The sequence below is a fragment of the Theropithecus gelada genome, chromosome 3 (genome assembly GCF_003255815.1).
Source record: "Theropithecus gelada isolate Dixy chromosome 3, Tgel_1.0, whole genome shotgun sequence".
NCBI classification, from domain to species: Eukaryota; Metazoa; Chordata; class Mammalia; order Primates; family Cercopithecidae; genus Theropithecus; species Theropithecus gelada.
The window spans coordinates 76,262,588-76,290,394 of record NC_037670.1 but is presented as its reverse complement, the minus strand read 5'-3'; the positions used below and the strand labels follow the sequence as shown (position 1 = coordinate 76,290,394).

At 38.8% G+C, this 27,807-nt stretch overlaps 1 protein-coding gene across 3 annotated transcripts in view; it reads right to left on the bottom strand.

Annotated features, from left to right (window-relative positions):
* The window catches only part of AOAH (acyloxyacyl hydrolase), a 210,642-nt gene that overhangs the window by 150,733 nt on the left and 32,102 nt on the right, over positions 1–27,807 (bottom strand). For 2 of the 3 annotated variants that reach the window (XM_025379042.1, XM_025379043.1), the window contains exons 2-3: positions 17,107–17,202; positions 4,513–4,579 (exon numbers count right to left, since the gene is read on the bottom strand). In XM_025379042.1, the coding sequence (XP_025234827.1) occupies positions 4,513–4,579; positions 17,107–17,202 (163 nt within the window). The remainder of the gene's footprint in view (positions 1–4,512; positions 4,580–17,106; positions 17,203–27,807) is intronic. The other variant, XM_025379044.1, reaches the window with a different exon arrangement.

The window sequence follows — 27,807 nt, the reverse complement described above, 5'->3', positions numbered from 1 at the left end:
TCTGTTGCCCAGGCTGGAGTGCAGCAGCGTGATTTCGGCTCATTGCAGCCTCCACCTCCTGGGTTCAAGCAAATCTTCTGCTTCAGCCTCCCGAGTAGCTGAGATTACAGGCACCCGCCACCATGCCTGGCTAATTTTTACAGTTTTAGTAAAGACGGGGTTTCACCGTGTTGATTAGGCTGGTCTCAAACTCCTGACCTCAAGTGATCCACCCGCCTAGGCCTCCCAAAGTGCTGGGATTACAGGCGTGAGTCACAGAGTGCAATGGCTCTGCCCTGTATTTTTAATGCTTCTCCCAAAGCCATTAATTACATTTAAGGTATACCATAATTGTTATCAATTCTGTTTTGCGTTTTTTTCTTAAAACTGTTAGTAGTTTATGCCTGTCCTGATCTCAGAGAGCTCCTGGGCTTAGGACACAAGAACTTGTGATTTAGAGAGAAGCATAAATAGATACCAGGAAGCAACACTGCCAGACAGAGACCAGAGTCAGGCTTGCTGCAGGAATGGAGAGAGCAGTGGCGGTCTGGGCCACACAGAGGGGGACCCAGCTGTGGTCACTGGCTGGGATTGAGCTGCCCGCTGAAGCAGCTCCTCCCTTCATGACTCAGGTTCTTGGGGAAAACCCTGAGTTCTCAGGTATCCTTTTTTTTTTTTTAACATCTTGTGGCTCTGCCTGTGGGAAGGAAATGTAATTGCTGCATAATTAGTCTATGAATTATTGAGAACTGAGTAGTGTGAAATAATGAGGAAGGATGCCCTTTGGGTTAGAAACTACATTTAATATTGGAAGACTGATATTCAAGTAAAACTAAATCATGAGGTTGTCATTTTCAGGGTCTACGTCAATCTCAAGGTGCGTCTGATGGCTTAAAACAAGCTGTATGAAGAACATGCCCAATGAAGAAAAATTTCTATCAGCTCACAACTAATACACATAGTGGGAAATTATGGACAAACAAAACACATGGTGGACAGAACCACGAAGTGGGGATCAGACATCTGTCGTTTATTCATTTATTACATCTGTGGTTCTTCAAAAGTGGCCCACCTCATGCTAGCAAGAATGAGTCTCTTTATTAGAAAGAAAAATGTGATTCAGGCTGGAGTGCAATGGAGTCAGCTCACTGCAACCTGCGTCTTCAGGGTTCAAGCGATTCCTCTGCCTCAAGCTCCCGAGTAGCTGGCACTACAGGTGCGCGCCGCCACACCCGGCTATTTATTTTGTATTTTAGTAGAGACAGCGTTTCACCATTTTGGCCAGGATGGTCTCGATCTCCTGACCTCGTGATCTGCTCTCCTCAGCCTCCCAAAGTGCTGAGATTACAGGCGTGAGCCACAGCGCCCGGCCTGCTAGTCCCATTCTTTCTCCATACCTATGCCTGCTTGTCTCTTGTACAGTTCACATGCTGTACAGTTTGCATCTGCAGTGATGAGTACTGTGTCCTTTCTCTGATCCTTGTGCTTCCCTGGTTCTCACACCACTCTATAGCCAGGTACAGAAGATCTAGTTGTGTCTGAATTGCCCCAGGCCACTTCTCGGTAACTCCCAGCACACTGCTCTTGGGAGCTGTTCTCTGGCATCCCCTTTTGGTCACTTGCATGTACTGCCCTCTTTGAGTTCTGGGACTTTTCAGTTTGCTAATCTGGTTCCCTGATCTAGGCTCCTACTAGGTGTATAAATAGATTCATCGAATAGACAAAAAGGGTTTTTTTTTTTTTTTTTTTTTTTTTCTGTCTTCATACTTTTAAAAAACTTTCCTCACAGCAGTCTAGTCACGGCTCATCTGTAATCATACTTTTTTTAAAAAAATTATTATTTCAACAAACACTTATTGAAGACTTTCTATGCTTAAATATTGCACCTACGCCTGGAGATACAAAGCTCTCTCCTTTCCCCCCCAACCCTTCCTACCTCTTTTTCTTACTTTCTTTTGTACTTTCATAAACCTATAGTCAGTATTTTGCTAAGTACCTACAGATAGATGCAAAGATGAATAAAATGTAGTCCTAGCCCTCAAAAGGTTTTCCATCTAGTTAGCAACTTAGAAAAGTAAATGGATAATTCAATTACAAACAGCTGTGGTAAATACCATGTTAAGGGTTTGCACAGGGTATTAGGAAATGTGTGCACGCTCATGAATGTACATGTCTGTATGAGTGTGCTTGTGTATGTGTGTGTGCATGTGTGCATGTCTGTGGGTGTGCACGTGTTTGTGTGTGTGTTTGTGTATGTGTGTGTGCCTGTTTGCCTGTGTGTGTGGGAGTGGGTTCATAAGATTTATTTGGGGTAGAGGTAGGGGGTAGAGCTTTTGGATGTGCCAAACTGAGTGAACATCTCATACAAAGATCCTGAGGCAGAAACCTCCTGGTGTGTGGAGAGACTACAAGTGGTTTGGAGTGTAGTGTGCTATGGAGTGGCAAGGGGTGAGTCTGGAAATGCCCTCAGAAACCAGTTCCTGATGAGCCTTGTGTATGGGGCTAGGAGTCCTGCAGAGGATGTGAAGACTTCGAAGAATTTTACATTCAGGGAGTACCATAGTTGGGTTTGCATTAAAACATACTAGTCTAGCTATAATGTAGATTATGAAACGGCAGGACAAAGGGCAAGTTTGTAGGCCTGGAATCCAGTTAGGAGGCACTGCCAATAACAGTGGCACTAGCTAAGAATAAAGGGTCCCTGCCTTCCAAACACAGCCCAGGGGTTATGAAAAATTGTTTGCCATAACAGAGTGAGATCGCTATTAAGAGAGACAGGTGCACAGTACAACAGATCACTGATGACCTCCCTGCCTGTATGATTTCAAGTTCCTTCTGTCTTTAAAATTTTGTGACTCTAGGCTACCTGTTGTAGAGGGGAATGCTGTCCTTTGAACACCTCTGCTGTAAGGCTAATGACCCCTTGAAGAGGAATCATGTAAGAATGTTCCTAGGAACCAATCCAAATGCCCATCAATGATAGACTGCATAAAGAAAATGTGGCACATATACACCATGGAATACTATGCAGCCATAAAAAGGATGAGTGCATGTCCTTTGCAGGGACATGGATGAAGCTGGAAACCATTGTTCTCAGCAAACTATCACAAGATCAGAAAACCAAACACCGCATGTTCTTACTTATAAGTGGGAGTTGAACAACGCGAACACATGGACACAGGGAGGGGAACATCACACACCAGGCTCTTTTAGACGGTGGGGGAAATGGGAGGCAGAGCATTAGGACAAACACTTAATGAATGTGGGGCTTAAAACCCAGATGACGGGTTGACAGCCACATGGCACATGTATACCTATGTAACAAACCTGCACATTCATCACATGTATCCCAGAACTTAAAGTTAAAAAAAATAGAATGTTCCTAAGAGCACTGTTCACAAGAGTTAAAACCAGAAAGCAATTAAACATATAATTTATGTATAATAAATTATAAAATGTTTATAATAATACGTATTATATAATAATGAATGATTTATATTTGTATATTTTATATATAATACAACTATAGAAAAAACCTCCATAATTTTTTTTATAGAAAGCAGGAGAAGAATGAACATGGAATTTAGGATGATGCTCACTTGGGTGGGAAAAGCCTGAGAATAAAGGGGAGGGACCACAGGGGCAAAGAAAGTTATTGTCAAGGTCCTAGACTTTGTTTTGGGTGGTGGGTTCAGGAGCTTATTTCAGTATTCAAAGTAACTAAATAAGAATATAGTAAGTGTAAGACAGCTATGTATGGATCATTGGTGAGAGAGTGCCATGAACTGAGAAATAGGGTTTATTTGATTCAGTTTCCTGAGTTCAAAAAAAGAAAAACAGTAGCCGGGCGTGGTGGCTCATGCCTGTAATCTCAGCACTTTGAGAGGCCAAGGTGGCTGGATCATGAGGTCAAGAGTTTGAGACCAGCCTAGCCAACATGGTGAAACCCCATCTCTATTAAGAATACAAAAATTATACGGGTGTGGTGGCGCATGCCTGTAATCCCAGCCTCTTAGGAGGCTGAGGCAGGAGAATTGCTTGAACCTGGGAGGCGGAGGTTGCAGTGAGCCGAGATCACACCACTGCACTCCAGCCTGGGCTACAGAGCAAGACTCTGTCTCAGAAAAAAAAAAAAAAAAAAAGGAAAAAAAGAAAAACAGTAAAAGAAAAAGCAGACCGTGATAATGCGAGGAGCGAAGGCTGGGAGTAGGGAGGTGGAGAGAAGCCAGGAAACCAGCGAAGTGGGAAGAGAAGATGTGGCCTGGGAACCCGGGGAGGCAGAGAGAGCTCAGGAGAAAGGTTCAATCACCCAAGTACAGGTTGCCACACTGTAATTCAAGGGGAGCCTTGCGTAGAGTGACGAAGGATCCAAATCAGGTTCCAGTTTTCCACTATTACTAAGAGCTGGAATAACAGCTCGAGCCCCATCCAGTAAGCACATCAAGCTGAACACAGAGCCTCCCACCTCCCAGTTTTCTTGTTCTTCCCATGTCCCAGCAATGGAATCAGAGTTATGTGTCATGGCATACTCACAGTTTTATGATGTCTGATCCAAACTTGTCAATGACTAAATAGCAGGTGGTTTTCAAGAACAGTTTTTCTAAAAAATAAAGAGGGAAATTGAATATATTTTTATTGCAACGAATTTAACACACCTTAATAATGATTATCTTTACTAGGAACTGAAGCTGAGTGATTAATTTATGATTAATTTGAATATTAAATTTTAAGGATTTGAAGGAAACGTTACAGCTACTGTATGCATTAAATATCATTTCTATCTCAGATTTATGTGAATGCCACCTAACCGTCCAGGTTAAAGATAAGCAATTTATTCTAAAAACACAGTTAAATGTTGGATTTTCCTTTTCTTGCTTTCTTTTTCATTTTTTTTCTACAGGGAATATCGGCTATGACTTCATTTGTTGAAGTTGAAAGAAATGAGACTTGCATTAAAGTCAATAATCTGAAACATAGCTCTGTTAGAAATGGTTTTTTCTGGTGTTTATTCGAAGGAAAATACTTCACTTGGGGTCCTTAGTTTTTGCTGTTATTATCCCTGAGATAAAAGGAGATGAAGATGACAGTTACAGGTGATCCTGCACTGCCACCTTCATCATAGGACACAGATACACTCCACACACATACGCCTACTAACAACATAATCTCCCCCCACCTCCTATGAGAGCACATGAATGTTTTGTGAGTTCGTCCTTCCCACAATGAAACCTGTTGGTCCTGTTTCTCCAGTTTGTGAGTCTATTATGGAGCTCTGGCAATTCAACTGAGGATCTTAGCAGAGTTAGGGATGGATCAGTTGTGGAAAGAGATAGAAAACCCTGATTGAGGAGAATCTATCTTGTCATGATGCATCTCACATAGGGGGCCCAGACCTTGCTGGATGATGGAGTGGTGAAACGAGATAAATACGGCAATGCTCCCTGGTACTTCAATTTTGCTTAATGTTAAATAATGTTAAATATTATTTTTGTATTAATATAGATATATTATATGACTTTTTAGATAAAAAAGTATGAGACTTTAAATACACTGTGCTTGGCTGGGCGCAGTGGCTCACGCCCGTAATCCCAGCACTTTGGGAGGGGTGGATCGCCAGAGGTCAGGAGTTTGAGACCAGCCTGGCCAACATAGTGAAACCCTATCTCTCCTAAAAATACAAAAAATTAGCTGGGTGTGGTGGCTGGCGCTTGTAATCTCAGCTACTCGGGAGGCTGAGGCAGGAGAACCTCTTGAACCCGGGAGGCGGAGGTTGCAGTGAGCCGAGATCGCACCATTGCACTCCAGCCTGGGCAACAAGAGTGAAACTCCATCTCAAATAAATAAATAAATAAATAAATAAATAAATAAATTGTGCTCTTGAAGTAGGCAATTAAAACTGTGTCCTCACATTACGAGTGACCTTACAGAAATAAAAAGGATTATAAGGGAATGTTATGAACAGGTTCATGGCAATAAATTAGGTAACTTAGATAAAATAAAAAATTCTTAGAAAGACACATAATGCCGAAATGGACTCAAGAATAAATAGACAATTTTAAGAAACATATAACAAGTAAAGAGATTGAATTAGTAATTTAAAACCTCCCACAAAAGAAAGCCTAAGATCAGACAGCTTCACCAGATAGGATTCACTGGCGAATCTACCAAAAAGTTACAGAATTAATAACAATTTATCAAGAACTCTACCAAAAAATGGAAGCAGAGTGACCATTTCTTATTTGTGAAGTTAATATTACCCTGATACTAATACCAGAAACCTTCCTCCGAAAGAATGTAGACCCGAACTTCTCATGAATATAACCACAAGGATCCTCAACAAAATACAAACAAATAAGATCCAGCTATACAGAAATTATACACCATGATCAGGTGGGATTTATCCCAGGAATGCAAAATTGGTTTAACATCTGAAAATCAGTTAACGTATTACTCCCATATCAACAACATAAAAAAAAACCTATATGATTACCCAATATAGGCAGAAGATATTTGACAAAATATAGCACTGCTTCATGATTTTATTAGGAATAAAAGGGAACGTCCTCAACTTAATAAAGGTTATCTACAAAAAACATGACAACTAACATGATATTTAGTGGTGAAAGTTTAAATACTGTCCCCTCAGTATCAGGAAAATATAAGAATATCTGCATTCACTACTTTTATTCAACATTATAAGTTCTAACTAGGAGAATTAGGCAAGAAAAAGAAATAAAAAGCATTCAGATTGGAAAGTAAAGAAGTAAAACTATCTTGTAGCTGATATGATCTTCTATGTAGAAAATCCTAAGGAATCTATTAAAAACTATAAGAACCAACAAATAAGTTCAGTAAGGTTGCAGGATACAAGATCAATACGCAAAACCAATTGTATTTCTATATAGCAGAAGTGAGCAAATAAAAACTGAAATTAAGGAAAACAATTCCATTTACAGTAGCATCAAAAAGAACTAAATTCTTAGGAACAAAATTAACCAAAAAAAGTGCAAAATATATACTCTGAAAACTACGTGTTAAAAGAAGTTAAAGGGGACCTAAATAAATGGAAAGACATTGCATATTCATGAATTAGCAAACTTAATATTGCTAAGAAAGCAATTCTTCCCAAACTGATCCACAGATTCAATGCAATCTCTATGAAAGGCCTAGCTAACTTCTTTGCAGAAACTGAGCAGCAGATCCTAACATTCATACGAAAAGTCAAGTGACTCAGAACACCAAAACAATATTGAAAGAAAAGAACAAAGTTGGAGGACTGACATTTCCCAATTTCAAAGCTAGACAGCTACCGTAATCAAGATAGCATGGTATTAACATAAAGACAGACATATGTATCAATGAAATAGAATCAATAGTTCAGAAACAAACCCTAACATTTAGTCAAATGATTTTCAGCAAAAGTGCAAAGACCATTTCATTGGAGGAATTTAACAAATGGTGCTGGGACAACTGGATAGCCACAGGCAAAAGAATGAATTTGGACACTTACTTCACACCATATACAAAAATTAACTCAAAATGGGTTAAAGACCTAAATGTAAGAGTGAAAACTGTAAAATTCCTACAAGAAAACATTGGCATAAATCTTAGTGACTTTGGGTTAGGCAATGTGTTCTTAGACATGACACCAAAAGCACAAGCAAAAGAAGAAAAAAAAACAGAAAAACTTGACTTCATTAAAATAAAAATAAGTTTTGTGCTTCGTAGAACACCAACAAGAAAGTAAAAAGACAACCCACAGAATGGGAGAAAAATTTTGCCAATCATATACCAAATGGCCTATCACAGTACTAGAATATATAAAGGACTATTACAACTCAATAATAAAAAGACAAATAGTCCAATTAAAATATGTACAAAGAATCTGAATAGACGGTTTTCCAAAGAAGATATACCAATGTCCAAAAGCCACATGAAAAGATACTCAATGTCATTAGCTACCAAGGAAATGCAATTCAAAGCCAAAATGAGATACAGCTTCATATCCACTATAATGTGCTGTAATAAAAGAGAAAATAATATGTGTTGGTGAGGATGTGGAGAAATCAGAAAGCTTGTACAATGCTGATGGGAATGTAAACTGGTGCAGCCAGTTTGTAACTAGCCCATCAGCTCCTCAGACTGTTTGACATACAGTTACTGTGTGATCCAGCATATATATGTGTGTGTATATATATGTATATATATACACCATATATATATGCGTGTGTGTGTGTGTGTGTGTGTATATATATATATATATGGTAGAACCAAAAACATGTCCACACAGAAACGTGTACACAAATATTTATAGCAGCATTTTGCATAAGAGCCAAGAAATGTAAACTGCTCAAATATCCATCAGCTAATAGAGAAACAAACGTGGTATACCCATACAATGGAATATTATTCAATCATAAAAAGTAATAAAGTTATGATACATGCTACAACATAGGGAATCTCTAAAACACTATGCTAAGGGAAAGAAATCAGTCACACAAGACCAGATATTGTATGATTCCATTTATATGAAATGCCCAAAACAGGCAAAGTCATAGACACAGAAAGTAGATTAGTGTTTGCTTAAGGCTGGAAAGAGTGGGTGTTTGGGGGATGCTAAAAGGCATGTCATTTCTTTCTGGTGTAACAAAAATGTTCTAAAATTGATTGTGGTGATTGATTAACACGCACCTCTATGACTATACTGAAAGTCACTAAATTGTACGTTTTAAATGAGTGAGCTGTATAGTATGTGAATTGTAGCTTAATAAAAGTGTTTAAAAACAGATTCCCTCTCCCTTGGGCTCCTTTTTAGGGGTGCTACTGTGGAGAGGGTCAAGAAGCTCTGATGTCATAGTATACTCAGAGACCTGCATTTCGTTCAGTACCAGCCCACTGGCTTCTGGCCTTGGAGAAATTGCATCCCCTTTCTGGACTTCCGTTTCCTCATCTGAAAAATGTGGGTGTAGGATTTGGTCCCTTTCACTATAGTGTCTGCTAAGTTTGGGGACTTTTGTAAGAGACATTCCAAATTAAGTGAAGGAGCTTTGGAAAAAAGTTAAAAGTACTGCTAATGCAGAACTGGCTTAGCCTAGAGCAGAGCAATTTAAAAACGGACATTAGGGTGTTCTTTGATAAACTTCTAATACTGGCTGAAAGGCAGAGAAAATTCATCTTCTTTCTGGTAAGATAAGCAGTGTGTGTGTGTGTGTGTGTGTGTGTGTGTCTTAGAATTCTGTTTAGCTCAAGTCAAAGTGAACGGCTGCAGGTTCCTCCCTCCCTGAGCAGGACCATTTGAACAGTTTCCGATAGTGTCTTCTGTGACTGTTAGCTTGAGAGGCGCCTGGAGCAATGGCTGATATGGGACATGAGATGCCCTCTGAGAGCTAAATTCTGAGATCAACACCAAAGGGTATGAAGCAGAAATATGCAAAATCCCCGGAAAGAGCCAGCTATCCCCAGTCAGCCATGATCAGATGGTAACCTGATTGTTACTGATACACCTGAAGAAAAATTTGGCATTTACATATTGACAGTAACCTAGCTAAAGTAAAAATTATACTGTTAAACTCTGCCTGTGACAAGGAACATACAAGAGTATTTAATTTCTACAGATTAAAAGAGACTTGGAACAGCATAGGAAAAAAGAAAATGTGGCTATTCCAAAGGGCAAAAAGGGTTAAAATAAGACCAATTAAGTAGTTATCATACATTGGGTGTATAGAGATGTATGTGTAAATAAAATGTAGGACATTCCAATTTGTAAGTTACTTTCATGTTTACCATCACTTTCTTTCTCGTAAGAATCTTATGAGGGAGTAATTATTTTTATCTTCATTCTGTAGATAAGAACATTAAGACTTAGAGAGCTTAAGATCACAAACATAGCAAGTAGTTCAACTGAGATTAAAATATTTTACTCCAAAAGGTGTTGTTATTTGTAGTATACATTTCAATGTGCTTAGGATATTTTATTTGATATTTTATTCTACCTCAAGTGTAGCAGGTATTGTTATACATTGTTATATGTATAATATGTACACATTATTTCATACAATATGTATATATTGTTATATACAAACTTGAAGCACAGTATGACCAAGTGACCACATAATTTTTTTTTTTTTTGAGCCAGTCTTGATCTGTTGCCAGGCTGGAGTGCAGTGGTGCAATCTCAGTTCACTGCAACCTCCACCTCCAGGGTTCAAGCGATTCTTCTGTCTCAGCCTCCTGAGTAGCTAGGACTACAGGCGTATGTCACCATGCCCAGCTACTTTTTGTATTTTTAGTAGAGACAGGGTTTCACCATGTTGGCCAGGATGGTCGCGATCTCTTGACCTTGTAATCCGCCCGCCTTGGCCTCCTAAAGTGTTGGGATTGCAGGCATGAGCCACCACGCCTGGCCAACCACACTATTTTACAAGTACATATTCTAGGATGCATTCAGACTTTCAGAATCTCCAGAGTAGGCACGAAATGCCTTCTTCCTTTTAAGACTACATGAGCTTTTAACAATTATATTCTACGGAGATAGGATTTCTGCATAGGTGACCCAAGAAAGTGAAGTTATAGCAAGACTCTCAGGACTTACGGTTCTGTTGACCCCTGACTAGTGAGAATGATTCCATTAATCATTTTTTCATTAACAATTCTGAGATTCTTCCAAGGTGCTTCCTAACGAGAGCCAGAGGCAAAAGCAGTGGATGAAACTGAAGGTTGGAAATGCTTTGCACGATTAGGAAAAAACTGTCTTATAGGGCACAGGGAAAGGCAACATGATTTACTAAGAGATTATTCTCAAGAATGGTGCTTACGTGATTTCCCTGCTAGAGCTTTGATTTTTGTACTTTTTTTTAGCTTTGGAGGTGAAAGTAATACTTCACTAAAAAATAATTTAAAAATAATTGTGTGTTTATGTGCTTAATTTCATATCCTTCTATCCCCCATTCACCTGGCCTACCAGATGGAAGGCAATGCAATACTTGATCCCAGTAGGCACTGTGGGTCAGGCCTAGTACGTCTTCCAGGAGAAATCCTCAGCTAAGAGAATGTCTATTTTTGCCATCCCATACAACTCACATTACAATTCTGTTTCTGTGTCTTGTTTTTCTCATCCATAAAATGGAAGCAATACTGCCCATGGTGTCCTTTAACCTGAACTGAGTGTTCTATTTTCAGCTGGAGGTAAAACATGAATTGATAAAATGAAAATAACCCCCAACAACCTTCTTAATCCTTTAAAATTGCTCCAGTTGAAAAGGCAACCCATCATTGAAAACCAAAATATCGACCTTGTTTCCCTTGGTGAAACACCAGCTTCCACTTCACCAGAATCTGACTTTCGGCCTCTCACCTGATCTTATCAGGCTCTGACATTTCCTGTTCGAAGTCAGAAGAAGCTAAGATGGTACCTTGAACACCAGCAATCCTGTGTTGGGTTGTTTTATATTTTGCTAGTATATTAACAAGAGGGAATAATCTAGGAAATAGGATTTTTAGTCAGTCTTTCACCTTTGGATGACGCAACTTTGCCAAAAAAGAGAACATCTAACTCGAGGTTATACCTGCCAATGTTGTCTATCACACAGAAAGGCAACCAGTTAAAACAAAGCTTAATGATAACTGTGACTGCTCTTCACCGTTTTCCTTCCGTAAAATGGTAATAATATTTTTCTTCTTCTTCTGTAACTCAGAGATGTGAAAATACAAAGTAAAGCTTATAACAAATTGTAAATGCTCAACAGGAATAAAGAAATAAAATACAGAACGTATATGGTAAAGAAGTATAGAGTAATTAAGAGGCTTGACCTAACCCTATATGCCTTAACATGTATAGATCTTAAAATAATGTTGTGTGAAAAACAAAAACTTGCTGAGCAATGCATACAGTAGACCATTGACGTCAAATTAAAGCCTTCGCACAGGAGGAGTATGGAAAGATGGTGGTGGAGGCGGCAGAATTTTGAAATCTCTTTGAATCTCTACAAAAAAAAAGGAGTGCAATCCCAGCACTTTGGGAGGCCAAGGCGGGCAGATCACCTGAGGTCAGGAGTTCAAGATCAGACTGACCAACATGGCAAAGCCCCGTGTCTACTAAAAATGCAAAAATTAGCCAGGTGTCGTGATGGGTGCCTGTAATCCCAGCTACTCGGGAGGCTGAGGCAGGAGAATCGCTTGAACCCGGGAGGCAGAGGTTGCAGTGAGCCGGGGTATTGCACCACCGCACCTCAGCCTAGGTGACAGAGCAAGACTCTGTCTCCAAAAAAAAAAAAAAAAAGAATAGCAAGACCGAAAACCCACAGAAAGCAGTTACCACAAACTGGGTATATCCATGAACCCCAATGTGCAATTAGGTGAGAATAAACCATTTTACAACCACAAGACCTATGGGCCATCAACTTCTGTAAGGGAGAAAGTAGAGGGAAGCAATGGATTACAGATAAAACTGAGAACAGAAGAATCCCCAGATAGCTGACAGGTGTTGGGTGGAAAGCATGGCGGGCCAATTAAAGAACAACTGCTGGACATGGAGGGGTTTTGTGCAATCAATAGTTGGTGAATGCAAGGAGTTCAAGACTAGAGAGAATTAGGGACTAGAGTCATCTGGCACCCACAAGGGACCCACTGGAGCTCCCTTCCAGGGCAAGGCACACACTGAGGAGAAACTGCTGGGTATAGAGAAAGTCCAGATGAAAGTGAATAGGAAAACAGTCAGAAAATCTCAGAAAGCAAGCTGCCACAATTTTTTTTTAACACTACCCCAAAACAACAGAAGAAGGAGCTCTGTGCATTTAGAAAAACTACCCTGAACCACGTCTCTTTCTAAGGGTTTTTGAAAACTAATTTCACATAAAAATGAGCAACAGAAATGGATCTAGGTCAACTCCCATACAAAGTTATTATAAGAAGACAAAGATTAAGGAACAGAATAACATCCCTGCAGATAGTAAAAGCATGCCAGAAAGTCATGCCAAAAAAGGATTAAAACATAACATATTATTTCTAAACATATTATTTTAAAATGAGCTAAGAGGCATTAATAAAATGATATAAGACATGAAAAAATAGCAAGAATAAGAATTAGAAAAACTCAGATATGGAATAAAAGAACTCAGGAAAAAATAAAACATGACATAAAGAATAAAGAAGTGAAATCTGAACTAGAATGAATACAAGAACAAGTGAAAACAGTAGATGAGGTCTTGAGTGAAATAGAAGGTGGAGAGGAGGAACAATTTTAAGATAAAAAATAAATAAAGAGATTAAAATACATTCAAGAGATAGGCAAAATAGCAAAGACAGGCAAAGAAGATTCAAAATGTGGATGATAGAAATCCCAGAGGAAAGAAACAAAATCAAGGAAGCCGAACAAACACTAAAACATTCCTAAAATCAGAAAATGTATATTTGAAGTCACATCGAGAGAGCGCACTGCATGGCTGACAACATCAATACACAGCAGCTGGCCAAGTTATCTTCTAGTTAACTGACTAAATTTTATAGAAAAAAAATCCTCTGAACTTCAAAGTATAAACAGCAAATAACTTGGAAGGACAAGGTAAATTAGATTATCAATAGGCTTTTGAATACTGTATTTAAGATGCTCAGGGAAAGACATTATGTGCCAAGGAGTTTTATATACAGAAAAGCCTTGACTTTCATGTATAAATGGCACAGACAGCCTGTTATCAACATGCAAGAATGCAAGTAATACTTGTTGCTATGAGCCCTTCTGGAGGAATGAACTTTAGACAACAATTCAACTAGAGAGACAACTCATATAAGGGCTGGTGGTGAACATTAATCATTAGGTGCTGATGCAGCTAAGACTAAATGAGGGTGAAAAGGGAACGGGTGTTATACGCAGTGGTTATATGCTCAGATAATGTAGGACAATTATTAAAAAGGGTAGAGAAATGAGAAAGGCAGATGCAAAAAAAATTTTAACTGCTCATAAGAATTAGAAAATATATTAATGATGGTAGCATTAAAATTGATATTCTGAGACTGTTTTATGTGCAAGGAAAGATAGGTAAATGAGTAACGATTGGAGATTTACATTCTATCAATCCCTTTGTGCTTTACAATTGGGACTTTGTGTAGAAAGGAGATATAGATACAATACAGAAGACTTTAAGAAAAAAATTTTGTGGTTCTGAACTTGAATTTGAAGTGTCAGTATGAATTCAGATATTTTATCTTAAAGTTGACATGTGTAAATGAATATACATAGGTTTCCTATTTCTGTCCACTGAAGAGGCCTAGAAAGAATGGTCAACTCAAATTAGCCAGGCGTGGTGGCAGGCGCCTGTAATCCCAGCTACCCGGGAGGCTGAGACAGGAGAATCTCTTGAACAAGGGTGGCAGAGGTTGCAGTGAGCCAAGATCGAGTCACTGCACTCCAGCCTGGGCAACAGAGCAAGACTGTCTCAAAAAAAAAAAAAAAGAGTGGCCAATTCAGTAACAATAATGAACATTGCTAAGCATCTGGTTTATGGTCTTGAAACATTATTTCTCACTAAAAGAAACCAGGGCTTTTAAGAGAAATGACTGATTTCAAGCCTCGGGCTTGATATGTACAAGATGTGGCTGGAACACTTTGTCATACCAGTTAGTGAGGAAACTATTGAAGGTGACTGAGGCTCATGTGCAAAGGACTTGAGTCAGCTTGAAGGAGGTGCCACTGGTCAAAGCTCAGTGGGATCATCTGAGCTTCATAAGGATAACAATTGCACTTGACTGAAACCCATCAGTATGTTTAAGTTCATAAGTTTATCATGATATTTTAAGGAAAAACTAATTGCTTGCTGTGAGATGATAACAGAAAACCAATGCATTACCTTGAAAACTGACACAAGAAAAGAATCAAACATTTATCCTGCCTTTCCTAGATGCTTTTCCACTAAGTACTGTGGGAAAAATGTCTCTAAAATATGATGTGAGAAAGTGTCCAATATATGTCAATTAATAAATATAAGAAATAAATAATAGATTTGAATATCATAGTTTTAAAATCCCAGTAAATTAATAGATCTCATCATTGAACATCGACAACTGCGACCATCACCAAAAGAGAGTCCTGGCACAGTGACTCACAATGGACCTGTCATCTCAGCGCTTTGGGAGGCCAAGATGGACAGATCACTTGAGACCAGGAGTTAGTGACCAGCTTGGGCAACACAGAGAGACCCTGTCCCTCCAAAAAAATTTCAAATTAGCTGGTGTGATGGTGTATGCCTGTAGTCTCAGATCCTTGGGAATCTGAAGCAGGAGGATCTCGATGAACCCAGGAGGTCAATGCTGCAGTGAGCACTCCAGGCTGGGCGACAGACTGAGACCTTGTCTAAAAAAAAAAAAAAAAAAAAAGAAGAAGAAGGAGAAAGAAAAGAAAACACATAAAAGATAAAAGCACCCATGGCGGCCTCCTGATGAAAGAAAACAATATCATTTGTAGGCCTGTCAAAGGAATCAGATTGGAATAGGATCAAACCTCTGATCAAGCTGCCGATTTTCAGGAAATACAGAGCATAGAGAAACATACTTAATTATACTACAGGAATGCAATCAACACCATCCAGACTGTGGGAAACTCCACAGGTCAAATTCCACAGCTAAGTGAGAAGAAAAAGGAAGGGGTGGAAAGGAAACTTACAGATTAAAATAAACTCAAAAGACACATCAAAATTTTAAATACTGGGCAAGGTTATGGTATCTAGGGATGCCCACTGAGTGATAAAGCTATAAAGAAATGCAATAAAATAATTTTACCTTACAAATCAGCACATTGAGCTTTTTGCAGGGGGAGGATGGGATGGGGCATGTGAATGGGACTTCAGAGGACGCCATTGATCTGTTCTTTCTTGACCCAGACTATGTTTACAAGGGCGTTCATCTTTCAGTAACCGATGAAGCTATACATTTGCTTCGCATGGTTTTCTACTTTTGTCTTGTTTTTACAAAGAAAAACCAAAAAAATTACTGGCAGAACAATATTACACATTATTCATGAATGCATACAAGTGAATGTGTAAATATAAATCTGACAAGAACGATACCCATTAAGTTCACGTGAAGGAGTTCCTGATAGGGAGGTGGGGCAGGGGAGAATGGAACTGGAGGAAGGGAAAGCTGAAGCGTTCCAAGTATAGGTGCCATGTTTTAACTTCACAAAAGAAAGATGTAATTATGATGTGAATATGTTAAAATATTAACGGTCCATTTGGGACATTCTAAATACACGTGTTTGTGTATTATCCTCTCCCAGTCTTTGTTTTTGAATTCTAAACATTTTAGCCTGTGAATGCATATTATGACTAAAGGCAATAACTTCTCTGAAAAGACTTTGATGCTATTGGCACAGCGTACTGTGTCAATCAAAGATACAATTGCCATTATTCCAGCTACCTGACTTAACAGAAAAAATAATGTAGGCACCCTAGATGAATTAGTTCCCATTAAGTGAATAAAAATTTGACTCTCAAAAAAGTTTATTCATTATGACTGTTTGAGTAACAGTATTCTATAATGGAAATATGATTAATATTTTATTTCTACTAATATTGAAAAACAAATATGCAACTTGCTTGAACTCAATCAGTTTCTTCCTTTGGTGGGTGGATAAGGTACTTTATTGAGATCCAGTTTAAATTAATGAAATGTTCTAGATTTTTTTCCCATTTGAAATTTTGAGATCAGTTGTTCTCCCCACCCAAAGCTCTGTGTTGGTAGGGCTAGGTGTACATCTGGGAATGTGAATGTTGGTCAAGTTAACATAAAATTATTTATTCATTATTTTGACTTCTTAGTACTTAAGGCAATGATCAGTAGGTAAGCAAATTATTAGTAATGTGGCACATCAAACAACAATTGGCCATTCAACAGTTTGTTCCCTAAGGGTCTACAGCAATTTCATTGTGCCATGATGGAAAACGAATGTCAGGGAGAAGTTGTCTAGATTGTTTTTTTTGTTTGTTTTAATTTCAATGAGCCCCATAAGAATATCAACCTACAGAAGTAGCATAATCAGATTCTTCTCTGTCAGCATGGGCAGGAAGTAAAGGCAGTCATGATGACTCAGGAGTGAGAGGACAAGCAGACCCCCAGCAGCATGACCCGTCCCATATTTACCAGGCAGGTAGCTGCAAAGTCTCTCCATTGAGGCCTGGACCGTCGAGTTGTGAACTTGAGCAAGCTGTTCAATCACAGACACCACCAGCACACACCCTGCCAGGGAGGACAAGAACATGTTATTAGTGTCCTACAGAAAACTGAACTGGAGAGACAGGAGAAAGAAAGGGTGTGTGTGTGTGTGTGTGTGTGTGTGTGGGTCCTTAAGAAGGCCAACCTTTCCAAAACAGAGAAAGTGATGATGTTTACATGAGCTAGTGCAAGGAAAACAGCCCACATGGAGCAGAAGTTCAACAGATATTAGCTTCTCTCTTCCCCCACTTTCTCTCCTTTCTGCAGTAGATGGCTGCAGAATAGGATCATTCCCATCCTACACATTCACTTGGTAGGAGGAGAATCCAGGATACAATTTTTAATTTTGGAAAAGCGATGGAAATTGCCTAGCATTTGAAGTTGAAAGATCTGGGATTGAGTCCTGACTTAGTAATCTTGAACTCACCATGTGGCCTTTCTGAACCTGGTTTCCTCCTTGCAAAGCAGGTAATATGTTTCCCATAGGGCTGCTGTGATGGTTAAATGAGACAAAAGTGAGACTGAGTGTGTCTTTGAAATCATAACACATTGTAAAATATTATTTTAGCTCACAGCTACAAAGCATACTACTTGAAAGCATGCATGAACATGGTAAGTGTCTAGATGGACAATTGTATTAAGTTAGGAATATATTCCTTCTGTTACTTTGATATGTGGTAAGTGTGAATGCCTAGAGCTCCTAGGCTGACATTCCTAGAAGATTCTATCACTTGCCGTAATTTTTTGAGCAGCAGGGGAAAGCCAAACCTTTTTTCCAGAGAAAAGGGACTCTTTTTTTTCCTTATAAACAAGTGGTTGGTCAAAGATCAGTCAGTATGTGAGAAGAAATTGTTAGATCCCATTGCAGTAAGAAGAATGGACACTTGCTGGCAGAGGGTCATTTCTAAGGAGGCAAAGGAAGGTTTATGTCCTACAAAAGATGTTTTGTAGGGAGCCTGGGTCAGCAGTAGGCTCATGATTGTCCATCTGTGCAAGGAGCTACAGACCCACATTTACACACATGGTATCATTTAAACCAAATTCCCAGCAGGATTCCTTGAAGGAAGGTGGCTGATAATGGATATGAACAATAAAATTGGGCATTTCTATACATAAAGAAGTAAAATATTCTATAAAATGAGAGATTGCTGGTGAAGAAATGAGAGACTTCTACTTTCTAGATGCTGCAATGTCTGATGGTGTTTTGGCCTCGATGTTCTGTCCCCTGTCTCTGGACAGAGAGAAAGGTTCACCACATCTGCAACAGTGAAATCTGGATTACCACGGTCTTCCTGGGCTCTGAGGGTACCTACTTGAGGATGCATTGATCACCATTAACTATCAAGGTTGATTGGCTGTGTTTCTAACCTAATGCATGGCACTTGAGGATTTCCTTACATTGCAATTAATTTAGTAGCTGATGCTTATCAGCACTTTATGGTCTTGCGTTTTCATATATATTTGTTTTATTTAAAAAATAACTTTTCAAAAAATACAAACACAATGCAAACTTATTTTTTAAATTTTACAAAATACAGAACAGTATAAGAAAAGATAATAAACATCACTCAACCCACCCAGAGATAACCAATTTCACTTTTATTATGAATATATCCAATGCATTTAATACAAGTAAATATTTTTGGCATTAATAATGTACTTTTACACCCTGGTTTATGTCTCTGATAATCACCTATTAAGATGGGTGAAAGGTGGAGCTAAATAAATTTTAACAACTACAACTAAAAATTAATGATAAGTAATTATATTGCTATGTGATAAGAGGATGCAATATAGTGCAGTTGAAAAGAGAGAGGCTTTGACATAAACTTGAGCCACTTACAAATGGTGTGACTTTGAACAAGGTACCTACCTTTCTGAAACTTTATTTCTGAGAGTTTAGAATTAGACCATATGTTCCTTGAGGGCAGGAATGGGGTCTTATCATCTCTAACTCTAAGTTCCTGGCACTGTGCCTGGGTCGGAGAATAAAGGCAAGAGACTTTAAGTTTTTTATATATATATATATGTAATATAATACACATATGACATATGCAATATAAGATATATATATACACACACACACATGTGTATGTGTATATAGATATATATGAGATGAGGTCTTGCTGTGTTGGCCAGGCTGGTCTCAAACTCCTGGCCTCAAGCGAAGAGCCACATGAGTTGCATTACAGTGGTTGGTTGCTGGGGGCTCCCTAGCAAAGGGCTAATGGATGCACCTTCAGTTGCTTCCCAGCTCAGTCATCTCACCCAAGTTACTTCCTCTCTGTTCCAGTCTCCACTTGTGGACATGGCTCCACTCCTCATTCTGGCATGAAACAGCCAGTGCCCTCTCTAGAGCCAAACAGCAGCTTCTGTAGCATGTGGTCATGATGTGCTGCTGCTCACAATCAAGGAAGAATGGAGACTGGGTTGTATGTTAGTCTGTTCACGCAGCTATAACAAAATACCTGAGACTGTGTAATTTGTAATAATAGAAATTCATTTCTCACAGTTTTGGAGGCTGGGAAATTTAAAATCAAGGCACCAGCTGATTTGGTGTCTGGTGAGGGCTTGCTCTCTCCTTCATAGATGGCACCTCCTGCTGCACCCTCAAGTGGTTGAAGGGGCAGAAATGCTGGAGCACTGTGTCCTCCCATGGCTTTGATGGGCCCCAGATGAATAAAATATGATCTTTGTTCACAGGAAGCTCACAATGAATTTCCAAAAATCACATGAACTGGATGGTAAATACCAGTCAAAAGCTACGGGAGATGTGATTTTGGAGAGACCATAACAGGTAGGAGAAAAGCAGGTGAGAGAAGAAGCACTCCCAAGAGAGAAACAAGACTTGGTGGCCTGAAACATCCCGGTATATTTCTCCATATATTTCTTACTTCAATTAGCAGCAACTTTTCTTTTTCATTAATACCTAAAATAATATTCTTGCAATCAATGGCATAATAGACTTGATGAGATGCAAGAATTGAAAACCAACAATAGTTTGGTGCAGCAGGAATAGTGGGTGACCGTAGGGCATAAAGTGACCTTTCCTTGGAGTCTGTCCCTAAGGAGTCTCCATTCCTATGACCCCAGTGATCATAAACCTTGGATGCTGTTTCCTCTCCCTGAAAATTCAACTCCATCATTAGCATTTGTTTTAATCCATGGCTTAGAAGGATAAATGCAAGGCAAATGGGGCAGCTTGAAACCAACCTGCTTCTTTGTACTTACACATGTGGGCTTTTCTTCTGAATTTTACTCAGAGAAATCCCATCAAGGACTCTTATGACAGTTGTGGCTTCTCAGAACTGCTGGCTAAAATTGGAAAATCATTAGCTAGATAAAAAGAAGCAAAAAAAAAATATCTGTCTCTGAACACTGGGTGAGTCTTGCCGCTATCATCACTTTGCCCAGTGAAGAGTTATGATGATCAAAAGCACCCTGCAGAAAAGGCCATAATGGGGTTTGAAATCATGAACACCCAGGTTGGGCTGAGCTCTGATCTGGAGTCCTGCTCACTCAGCCATCTCCACCTGTCTCCAGTGGGCTCACCTCTCCTTCCAGTTGAATTGTTAATTTCAGGTGTGCAGTGAGATGTGTTCTGAATCCTTTAGCAGCAAAAATGGAGAAATGGACTTTTCTACAGTTTCTAATAAGAGGTTTCACTTCCTTGACAGGCTAACGAATGTTTTTCCTGGGAGAAATGCATGGGCAGAGTAATTCCTACCATTACCGACTATTCTCTGGCTTCTAATAAAAGGCCTGGCTCAGTTAAAGTGAATTTGCCTGAGTTGCTGTTCATTTAGGAAGTGAGGAGAGGGGGCGAGAGCTATGCATTTTGCTCAGTGGTCACCATCTGAAATCTCACATATGGAAAGTCTCTTCTCACCTGGTATCTGAAAATAATGAGTATAATAGAAACAGACACTCCTGGTAGCACAGGAAAAGAAGCAAATGGGCCCGAATAAAAACACCTGCCACAGGGATCACGTCTGGCCACATACCTCAGGTAGACTGCAGACTGGGCCAAGGAATCCTTTTGATGTGAAACAGACTCTTGAAACTCTAATTATAATCATATCTGTGCTGGCTGGAAATGAAGCCAACTGCAGAGAGCGGTCTATTAGATTTCCCATTTGTCTGAAACCCACACTTCGCTGAAAAGCCTTGAAAGCACCTGGCAGTTTTCAGAACCACAGTCAGCATGACTATACTTCCTTTCTGACCCCGAGTAGAAGCATGAATAATTCATCGCATTGCTAGTGTGTGCCCTACGGTTTTCAAAATGTTTTTTGCATATATTATTATCTCATTTGAACTTCACAACTCATAGATGTAGGAATTATTACTCTCATTTTACAGATGAGCACATGGAGGCTGAGTGGGTAAGTACCTTGCCAAGTATACAGCTAGTAACAGGGGAAATTGGGACTTGAACACAATATTTGGTGAAAAGAAAACAAGAAAGAAAGGTGTAAAAATATTCACCTAAAATGTGTCTTACTGCTGGCCTTGTTTCCCTAAGATGCTAGTTACTCAGAGACCGTGGCACATAACTCTGGCGTGAATCTCACTGCATCCCACCCTTTCTTTCTTCTGCTTCCTCCTCTTAGAGTCTGGACATGGATAGAGAGAGGCAAAGGAGGAGAAAGAAAGAGAATGGAAAGGAGGAAAAGGAAGGCTACCTAAGGTGCTCTGGTATAGTACAGAGTAGAAGAACTGGGCATTTAGAGAGATCTGGGCTCAAATACTGCTTCTATTACTTATGAATTTGTACATTTGGAAGGATTTTGGCACCCACGGAATGGAATAACAATGCCCCTTGTTTGGTATATTAGAAACAGCCACATAGTTTTTGCACTTCCTCCCATAAAGTGATGGTGTCTATATCCCAGCCCTTTGAATCTGGCCTTGTGACTTTCTTTGACCAGTATGTGAAGGAAGGGACAGTGTGTCAGATTGGAACTGAGTCCTCCAAAAGCTTTTCAACTTCCACTTTCCCCCTCTTTGACACTGCAGCTGTGAGCCTGAGTCAACCTGCTGGAAAGGCCCCATGATGGAAAACCAAGGTGCTTCAGCCAACAGATCACCCAAATCATTCCAGATCACCCTGCCGTTGCCATTTCATCATCTACCAGCTGAGTGCCGCTGCAGGAGTGAGCTCCAGGAGACCAACTGAAGAATTATCCAACTATGCCCACCTCACAGAATCTTGGGCTCATAAATGAGGGTCGTGTAAGTGTGGGGTGGTTTGTAATACAGAAAAGGCTATCTGCACATCTGGCAAAAGTATCATGAGACTTAGGTGATACAACACATAAAATGCACATGGTGCCTGGCACGGAGCAGGCATTTAACAAAAATTAGTTCATCTCCCATCTACTAAGGCCACCACAGGAAAGACACATCTTCTCCACGAACTCTTTAAAAAATAAAGGCACAGAAGCTCATCTTTGAAAAGTATGTTGCATTATCAACAACATTTTTACTTTCCTCGGGTTGAATCTTCTTTTATTGCAGACAACTAGTGTTTTCACTACATTTGAGTAGATTACACTCTGTGGCCTAACCTAACTACTACTTGAAACATTGTTTTTATGAGAAAATGCTCAGTGGGTTCAAAGCTGCCAACGTTGCCAGAACATTGTCAACCAGAGAGGCACTGTTTTGGGCAATTAGTGGAGAAAACAAAGGCTGAGGGCATCGATGAGTGAGCAGAGCCCAAGCAAGGCAGTGAGAAGAAATAAGTAGACTGTGTTAAGAGATGTAGGGTGACTGGGTTAGCTGATTTAGAAATTTATTAAAAATGAATAATCAAAAAATGAGAGTGAGGATGTCAGGACACGTTCGTCCTGTCATTCATTCAATATGTACTTTTCAGCAGCTACTATGTGCCCAAAAGCTTGAAGAGACACATGTGAATAAAAGAAGTCACAGACCGGTGGGGCAAACTGATATATAAATAAACAATCTGAGAAACCCGTAAGTATTGTGATAGAGGGACCTGGTAGTACTTTGGGGGCACGCTGGTGTAACCTCTCAGTGATAGCCTCTCAGAGGAGCTGAGTCTTAAGGGATAGGAGGAACTCATTCATCAGAAAAAGGAGAAAAAGTTTGGAGGTTTTTAAGAATTGGAGGTAAGAAAGAGAAGAGTTGGCCAAGACTAAAATTCAGTGAGAAAGGAAGAGTGAGAGAGGTAGGAAGGGGCTAGATTGTGAAGCACCTTGAAGGCCATACTACAGACTACAGGCTTCAAGAAGTAGCGTCTAGTGTGCAGACTGTGAACTAATGGTTTTCAGTGTTTAACTCTGTATCTTCTAAAATAAACTTGAAAAACTATGAACTTACACATTTTAATGGACAACAAGAAATTATTAATGGATATCAATCTAGTTACAAAGGATATAAATTTGGACCGATTGTAAACATTGCAGTGGAACTGTTAGAGTAACCTTCTATGTGTATCCAAAGGTATCTAAATACTATAGTGATTTCTATCTAGTCTTATCAACTTAAAAATACATGACCAAACTCTTATTTCACACTGATTAATTTTGCATTGATAATTCCTCTTCTTGAATTGAAAAGCCCACCTCCTTGAATTCTTCTTCAACCACTGAATTTTATCCAAATATAATGTGTTTTTATAGTTGAAATTATTTTTTGATCACACTATTGATCAATAAAGTATTAGAATTGATCTCAATACTAAAAACATGTATAAAACTTAAATAAAAAATTTAATTTCCTGTGATACTTCAAGTTTGGAGTCTGGATTGAGTTTTCTTTGTTAGTAAAATTAACTTCTCTAAACAATAGATTGCCAATTTGATAAACTGTTATAGATGATAAAGGTAAAATGTTATTGGAATTGCACCTCTTAATGACATTATTGAGCCTTTTTAATTGGTACCTATGTTTGTTGAGAAATACTACTTATTCATGTAAAGAGACAAGGTTCAGCATCACTTTTGTTCATTTTTTTCATTGTTAAACATGTAAGTACTGAGAAACATGTTTACTTGAATAAATAGATCAGAATTGAAGGACTTTTGATATAGCAATGTCACAGAATTCTTTGAACTTCTTCTGAGGTAAATGCCAAACATGTTGGAGTAAACTATCGTTGAAAATTATTTTAAATGATTTATAACCTGACAATTTCATTAAGTTCCCCTTCCATTTTATTGAAAGCAAAGAACTAGACGCTACCTGACTTATAAAAAACATGTTAAATCAATCATCTTTTACTTTCTCATTTTTTTGCAGGGGGAATATGCAAAAACATTTATAGCAGTTACTATTTTACTTAGCAAGATCCCGTGAAAGCCTAATACACTCAGGGCCCGGCATGGTGGCTTACACCTGTAATCCCAGCACTTTGGGAGGCTGAGGCAGGTGGATCACCTGATGTCAGGAGTTTGAGACCAGCCTGCTCAACATGGCAAAACTCTGTCCCTGTTAAAAATACAAAAAATTAGCCAGGGGTGGTGACATGCACCTGTAATCCCAGCTACTTGGGAGGCTGAGGCAGGAGAATCACTTGAACCCAGGAGGTGGAGGTTGCAGTGAGCCAAGATTGCACTCCAGCCTGGGTGACAAGAGCAAAACTCCATCTCAAAACAAACGAACAAACAAACAAACAAACAAAAACCAAAAAACAAAAAACACTCAGAAATAATTGGATGATGAAAATATTGTCCTTTTCAATACACTTTTGTCTATACTACATTTTAAATAGAATTCCTTTACTTTAAGGTGTGCTTTATATACATTTTTGTCAAATGTTGGAGCTGAGACTTCCTCCATTCAATTTATAAAAAATGTCCTCTGTATAAACCGAAATGACAAATCCATATTTTATTATTAAAGAAATTAATCAATCGAATTTTTCTTTCAGAAGAATGTAACTTCATTTTTCAACTCACTTCAATATTTGCATTCTAAGACCAATAGTTAGACATATAAAGATATAGAGAATGGATGGATAGATGATAGGAAAATGAATGGATGAGTGGATGGATAGATTGATGGATGAATGGTTGCAAAGAGGATAGACAGATGATGCATGGAACGGATATGTAGGTAAATCGATAGGGAGAGAGGGGCGGAGAGAGAGAGAGAGAAAAAAAAAATTTTACACTCTGCCCAATATTATTCCGTGTTTATACACAAATCTACTTGCTAACGTGGAAAGTTTTCAGCTGACAACAAATGCTTACTACTGCCAAAATTTTCACAAATGTTTTGTTGACTGCCTAACTGTTCAAATTTAGAAATGTAACAAAAAAAGAGAACAAGATCCAAAGCCCACAAATGTATACCTGGACGATTTTGAAAGAAAATATATCAAAATATCAATAGTGATCATCAGGATTTGGGAATTGCAATTGATTTTATTCTTTAAAAGTACTCTTCTTCATCCAAAATATGAAAACCAAGCGTTCTTTTATAATTAGAAAAAAGCAAATTCTATTTTATCAAACATAACCTATTAAATATGCTTTTTAATAGCTGCCTTCTACCTTAATACATTTTGGGAACATGAAATATGAAAATTTCTAGAATACCATTTTGTGTTTCAGGCAGTCTACTAGGCGTTTTTACAAATTCTATCTCATTTAATCTTCACCACATTCTCATGAGATTGCTTCTTTCCAGATTTCCTTAGAAATGTGAGGCCCAGAAAGGTTAAGCAATATACTTTAATCCTTTCAGATCAGCAGGGGCTAACCCGTGATTCAAATTCAGAACTATTTTACTTTAAAATTTATGTTCTCCACACTACATATATTAAATATACGTAGTGCCACACTACATATATTAAAACAGCATCCTTCCAAATTGAAAATTATCACTCATGTTAATTAAAACAATCATTGCTATACTAACGTCTATGGGATTTGCAAGTATTGCTTCCAAGTGTGTGGCTAATCTTTTGGTTTTCTAATGATGTTTTGCGGAGAGCAAAGTGTTTAAATTGGATAAAGTACAATTTAACAACTTCTCCTTTTGGACCGTGCTAAGAATCTTTGCCTCATCCAAAGTCACGGAGATTTTCTTGTAGAAGTCATTGTTTTTTTTGTTTTTTTTTGTTTTTTTTGAGATGGAATCTCGCTCTGTCACCCAGGCTGGAGAGCAGTGGCACAATCTCGGCTCACTGCAAGCCCCACCTTGTGGGTTCACGTCATTCTCCTGCCTCAGCCTTCCAAGTAGCTGGGACGACAGGTGCCCGCCACCATGCCTGGCTAATTTTTTGTATTTTTAGTAGAGACGGAGTTTCACCATGTTAGCCAGGATGGTCTCGATCTTCTGACCTCATGATTCCCCCGCCTCGGCCTCCGAAACTGCTGGGATTACAGGCGTGAGCCACCGTGCCCGGCCTCTTTTAGAAGTTTCATGGTTTTAGCTCTTACTTTTAGGTCTATATTCTATTTTGAGTTCACAATTGTGTGTGATTTGAAATAAGTATCTAAATTCTCCCTCACCCTTTTTTTTTGCCTATAGATATCCCATTATTCCATAACCATTTGTTAAAAGACTACTCTCTTGCCTTTGAATTATCTGGGAAACTTGGTTGAAAATCAGTTGCCTGTAAATGTACCGGTTTATTTCCGGGCTTCCTATTTTGTATCATTTGTCTGTGTCTGTCCCCACACCAATACCACACTGTATCAGTTACTGTAATACTTACAGTAAGTTTTGAAATCAGGTAGTGTAAATTCTCCAATAGCATTCTTCAAAATTGTGGCTGTTCTGGCTTCTTTTAATTTCTATATAAATTTGAGAATCAGTTTTCTAATTTCTACAAAAAATCCTATTAGGATTTTGATTAGAATTGTGTTTAATCTATAGATCAATTTGGAGAGTGCTGCCATCTTAACACTATTGAATCTTCCAATCTATTGACATGACACATCTCTTCATTTCCATAAAGCCTTCTTTAATTTCTTTTAGCAATGTTTTGTAGTTTTCAGTGTAGAGTAATTGCATTTCTGCTGTTAAACTTATTCTTAAATATTTTTATTAATTGTGAGTAAGATTGTTTCTTAAGTTTAATTCTTAAAAGTTTGGTGCTATTATAAATAAAAAATCAAGCAGGGCGCGTTGGCTCACGCCTGTAATCCCAGCACTTTGGGAGGCCGAGGCGGGTGGATCATGAGGTCAGGAGTTCAAGAGCAGCCTGGCCAACATGGTGAAACCCTGTCTCTACTAAAAACACAAAAATTAACTGGGCATGGTGGTGCATGCCTGTAATCCCAGCTATTCGTGAGGCTGAGGCGGGAGAATTGATTGAACCAAGACCAGGAGGTGGAGGTTGCAGTGAGCTGAGATCATGCCACTGTACTCCAGCCTGGACTACAGAGCAAGGCTACATCTCCCCCACCCCAAAAAAAAATAATAAAATAAAATAAAATAAAATAAATATATATATATGAATTTTTGTATATCAATTTTGAATCCTGTTAAACTCGCTTATCAGTTCTGGTAGTTTTTTTTTTTTTTTTAATTTATTTATTATTATTATACTTTAAGTTGTAGGGTACATGTGCATAACGTGCAGGTTTGTTACATATGTATACTTGTGCCATGTTGGTCTGCTGCACCCATCAACTCGTCATTTACATC